Here is a 5260-nt window from a genome sequence, read left to right as displayed (position 1 = left end):
CACCTCTTCAGATCCTTCACACAACTCCTAAGCACCCACTCAATAAAATATTTCAAATAAATAAATTCTAGAAAAACTACAAATAAACTATACTTTTTCAGAAATATATTAGTCTTTCCTCCAGAAAAAAATGGGGATAATACTATACATCTTATAATTGTGTGTAGGTGACATAAGGTAACCGTTTAAAGGCTTATTATATCAGTACTAATATATATTTTTTTATTTTTTTAGTGTTTATTTAGTTTTGAGAGAGAGAGCAGGGGAAGGGCAAAGAGAGGGAGACACAGAATATGAAGCAGGTTCCAGGCTCTGAGCTGTCAGCATAGAGCCCAACAGAGACTTGAACTCAGGAACCACAGACCATGAGCTGAGCTGAAGTTGGACATTCAACCAACTGAGGCACCCAGGCGCCCCAGTCAGTAGTGATATTTAATCAATAGTAACAATTATTATTTACAGTTAAAATAATCATATTTAATATCATTATGATTATTTTAGAGATAATGGCAGTGTCCAAATATTTTGCCAGGGAAGAAAACAGAGTAAGGAAAACATCCAGGGAGATAAGATTTAGTGTAGCACTGAAAGAATGTGTATTTTGAGGGGCATGCAGAGAAAAATGGAATTAGCAAAATAAATAGGGAAAAGACAACAGTTACAAAACAAGTTAATTCCATGTCATGAACTATTGAATTCCTTTTGTGGTGACAGATCTTTCTCTGATAATCAGACTGAATACTTAATATTAATAGAAGCCTTTGTATCTAAATCTGGTAAATCAAGAAATCAAATCTCTTAAAAATTTTAAATCAAAGTAATGTGTAATGATAAGGAAATTATAGTGACTTTCCTTCTGTGGCTAAGGACGGCTCCCCAGAGGATATTTACCTTCAGCTAAATCATAAAAGATAAAAAAATCCATACAGAACAAAATCAAGGATTTTAGATATTGAAAACAGTACAAACAAGAGCTTTAGGTATAGGAGTTGTTTGGGGAACAGAAAGTAGACCAGTTTTATAGATATTGTTGAGGATGAGTAGGAGACTTTGAAACAACACATTGAACTCTGGGTGTGAGAAAGCTCAAAGGCCAAGGTAAGGTATTTACAGCTTATGTTACTAAAAATAATGGATTTTCAGCTGAATATTCATACAATGAAAGTGATATTTTGGTGATATTGATGTAGTTATGCTTTCCTATGTTCAGAAGGGAAAGAAAAGACATTATAAGGGGCACCTGGATGGCTCAGTTGGTTAAGCATCTGACTTCAGCTCGGGTCATGATCTCAGGGATTATGGGGTTTGAGCCCCGTGTTGGGCTCTGTGCTGACAGCTCACAGCCTGGAGCCTGCTTCATGGATTCTGTGTCTCCCTCTCTCTCTGCCCCTCCCTTGTTCGCACTCTGTCTCTCTCTGCTTCAAAAATTAAAAAAAAACATTTAAAAGTTTTTTTAAAAAGACATTATAAGAAGAGGTATCAGACTAGAGGTAAGTTTCATGATTTAAGAAAGAAAGTCCATTATAAAAGAGTAAACTGGAGAAATAGGAGTGAAAAGGACTACTAAGAAAATACAAAATAAAAGACAAATGAGGGGAAAAATTAGAGACGGATCAGAGAAAAAAGAAGTGTCAGAGATGATTCCTATGTTTTGAGCTTGAAATACTTGGAGGAAAATAATGACATTTATACAAACATGTGGGTGTGATGTTTTGTCACTGACATTAAGCTGAATTGCCAAGACACAGCCTCATAAGACTACTAATTATCTCCTGGGATTAGTAGAGCTGCTCATCACTCAGCTATCATAGTGGATGTTGGCAGTTCCTTGGTAGGAAAACAGACAAGCCAGAAAAATTAGAGGGATAAGTCAGAAGTACAAGCTTAACCTATTTTAATAAATAACATTAATTATTGGTATTATGCTGAAATGGAATAGTTCTCTTCAAAATTTAAGCATAAGTTGGTCCAAGAGTTGTGGGTTATGTTAAGCTGATTAACAAAATTTAAGCATGATTTTTAATGGCTATAGAAACATTTTTTTCACTTTATTTATTCAGTACATACTTACTGAGTCCTTACATGGCTCAAGACATAGAGAGGGACACAAAATGTAAATATGGCCTAAGTAACATAGGGTGGATATTATTTGAATGTAGCCTTACAGACATAAAATACAGTGAAAGGAGTGACTTTCAGCTAGACTAGGATGGTATGAAACAAAATGTTTGTAGGTGGGAAAATGCAAGGAATTTGAAAGGAAGTGTCTAGCTTGGTAAAAATACAGGGCATACCCAGAGGAGAAAAAGTTGTATAAGGCAGGACTATGTTGTAAAGTCCATGACTATCAAAATCAAGGCTTTGGAGATTCTACATAGGAAATGGGGAGTTACTTCAAGTGTTCAGTTCTGAGTAAAATAATAATAAGCCAACACTGTGAACCAGGCACACACCAGCCCTGCTGTCAGTGAAAACTCAATCCAGGAATGAATGCTTCAGTGAGCTGAATTGCTATATTTACTATTATGGGGGAAACAAAGTTAAACAAATTGCAAATTATGCCATTAAACAATTAACAGCATAGCTAAAGGAGGAAACAGGCAATATGTATTCTCACATGCCCACTGCACAAGATAGGATTGATGAAACAAACTATCCTAGATGTTTAAAAACCACTGCAAGAGCTTGACACGGGCCACCCTTTACTGATCCCCACTATGAGGCAGGCAGTACACTAGGTTCCTAACAAGTCATCATGCATGTCCCTCCTCAAAACTCTTCAGAGTCTTTCTATTGCTTCTAGCAGAAAAATAAAAACTCCTTACACTTCACGGAAGCCCTATAAGACTTGTAGGCAACTTTCATTACAGGAACTTTCTTTTTCACACCCTCTACTCCAGCCATCCAGGCATAGCAGCTTTTCAGAACATAACAAATTCTTGCATCAGGGACTTTGCTTTCATTGTTTTTTTCTGCCAGAAATGTTTTTTTCCCAGATTCTTGGAAGCCTTGCTTCTTTTCATCCTTCAAGTTTAAACCTAAAATAATGTTATTCATTTCGTTGTTGGTTATCTTTTCCCAAGTACAGAAAACATTTTGTACATAATAGATACTCATAAATATTTGTGAAATCAGTGAATATATGGATCATTTTATTTTAATTCTTACAACAACTCAGTTTAAAACTACCTAGCTTAAACATGAGGAAATAGAGCTTAGAAATATTAAAATAACTCACCTCTGGTCACCAAGTCCTCAGTGTTAGAGCAAGGATGAGAAAATTATCCCAAAGTCTCTCCAGTGTCAGGCACCACCTTCTTGTAGAATGAAGAAGAAATTGATTCCAGGCTTTCAGGTCTTCAGGAAGTTGCAGCACTGAGCCTGAACTTTGATGGATGATGTAAAAGGATGATCAGAGAAATAAAAGTGCAGATGTGGGATCACTGAGTAGCTGAAATCTCTCAAGGAAGATAACATCTGTGAACAAATAGTGGCCTTTTCATAATTCTTTTCACATTAAAAGTTTTTCTTCTTTTCTGCTTCCTAGAACAACAATATTAAAATATTTTGATATTACTTACCTCATTTAGTCTTGAAACACTTTAAGATAGATGCTATTACTATTCCCTTTTATACCATGGTAATCAAAGATTAAAAGAAATTATAGAACTTGCTTCATTCATATGAATAGCAAGTAAGTAGCTGAAGAAAGGTTTGATTATAGGTCAGAGTGCCTCTTTTAACTTCCATTTAATAAGAAAAATTATCATTTATAGTCTATCTCTTATGAGAACCCCAAATTATGGCATTTTTAGAATCTCCCCCATTTTGCCAAGAGACACTTTAATTCTATTCAACTAGTATTTATTGATTTCCTATTATGTGGCAGATATTCTGCAAAGTGCCAGAAAATAGAAAGATGAATAAGATAGATACAGCACGTGCCTTCCATGAGTTTTTAATTCTATGATTCAAATCTCTTATGCACTCGATGAACATTTGCCATTTAAATAGAAAACTTGGATAAGAAATTTTCTGCTTCACAGAATAAATCCTGGAATCTGTGTAGAGTTGGACAAGTATCTTCACAAGAAGGTTTGGAGCATTTTACAAATTTGTAGATGAATAGTGTGTTCCAGTATAATGGGTCTCTATTAGATCTTGCTGGGAATACTCATGCATAGTAACGGTATGGGGACGAGGGGTACACACACACATGCAAACACATGTAGGTCTATTCTGTGGAAGGCATGAGAGTCCGTGATGAGGGGGATGTTATTTGCTTTATTTTGGCAAACAAAAAGAAACACACATCAGAATGAAAAGTAATAAAGCCTGAAAATGAGGATGGGTTGGTAGAAGCCACCTAGTAAGTTCTAGTTAATGTTCTGCCTATGGAAAGTACATTCCAAGTATTAGGGTTAAAGTACTAAGGAGGGATAAAAAGGATTTGTGGGGAAAATTTAAAAACAGAAAATATCTTGTTTGATTTTTCACCTTGCCATTTTTTTTATAATCTCAAAATAAAGCTTCTCTCTGTTCTATGTCAATGCCAATCCTCTCAACCTAGGAAAAATAATTAAACCAAAAATGTGTTTTACAACCCAGAAAATAAACAGATGACCTTTCTGCTGTTTTGCATCAGATTAACTTTGTGTTTGGGAGAAAAAATCAAATAATATGTGTGTCTACCATCTGTATAAACTATGTATTCCTGGATTAAACTACTGTAATGATATGCAAACTTATTTCCACAGATCAACATTGACTTCAGTACCAGGGACCTCATCTCAAAGAATATTGCAGAACCAACGCTCAAATGCTTTGATGAGGCTCAGAAGTTAATCTATAGTCTTATGGCCAAGGATTCTTTTCCTCGATTTCTAAAGTCAGAGATTTATAAGAAACTGGTAAACAGCAAACAGGTTGGAAATCATAAAAAATGGCTTCCTTTTTTATAGAGAAGGTTAATGATAAACTAATAATGAAGTTATAATTGGGGGAGTGACAAGAGAGATCAACCCTTAATCATTATGCTCAAGGCTAAAATGTTTTAAATATACAAAAACAATATGTTTCTTTTAGGATTTAGAACACATTTTTACAACAGAAGAATTTTTTTTAATATATAAAGCTTGAATATTTAAGTCATTTGTTTAGAATTATTCATTTTATCAGGTACTTAGAAATCTCCTACTGGGAAAGTAAAAGGGAGTTAATAGAGATGTAATACGCTGTTAAATCATAAGTGAACATTCTT

General features: G+C 34.7%; 1 protein-coding gene across 1 annotated transcript in view; it reads left to right on the top strand.

Annotated features, from left to right (window-relative positions):
• The window catches only part of RGS21 (regulator of G protein signaling 21), a 22298-nt gene extending 17337 nt beyond the window's left edge, over window positions 1-4961 (top strand). The window contains exon 4 of the mRNA XM_029933178.1: window positions 4758-4961. Coding sequence (XP_029789038.1) covers window positions 4758-4961 — 204 coding nt within the window. The remainder of the gene's footprint in view (window positions 1-4757) is intronic.
• The last annotated feature ends 299 nt before the right edge of the window (window positions 4962-5260 follow it).

Source organism: Suricata suricatta, chromosome 3 (genome assembly GCF_006229205.1).
Source record: "Suricata suricatta isolate VVHF042 chromosome 3, meerkat_22Aug2017_6uvM2_HiC, whole genome shotgun sequence".
NCBI lineage: Eukaryota > Metazoa > Chordata > Mammalia > Carnivora > Herpestidae > Suricata > Suricata suricatta.
This window is presented reverse-complemented; position numbering and strand designations above follow the sequence as displayed.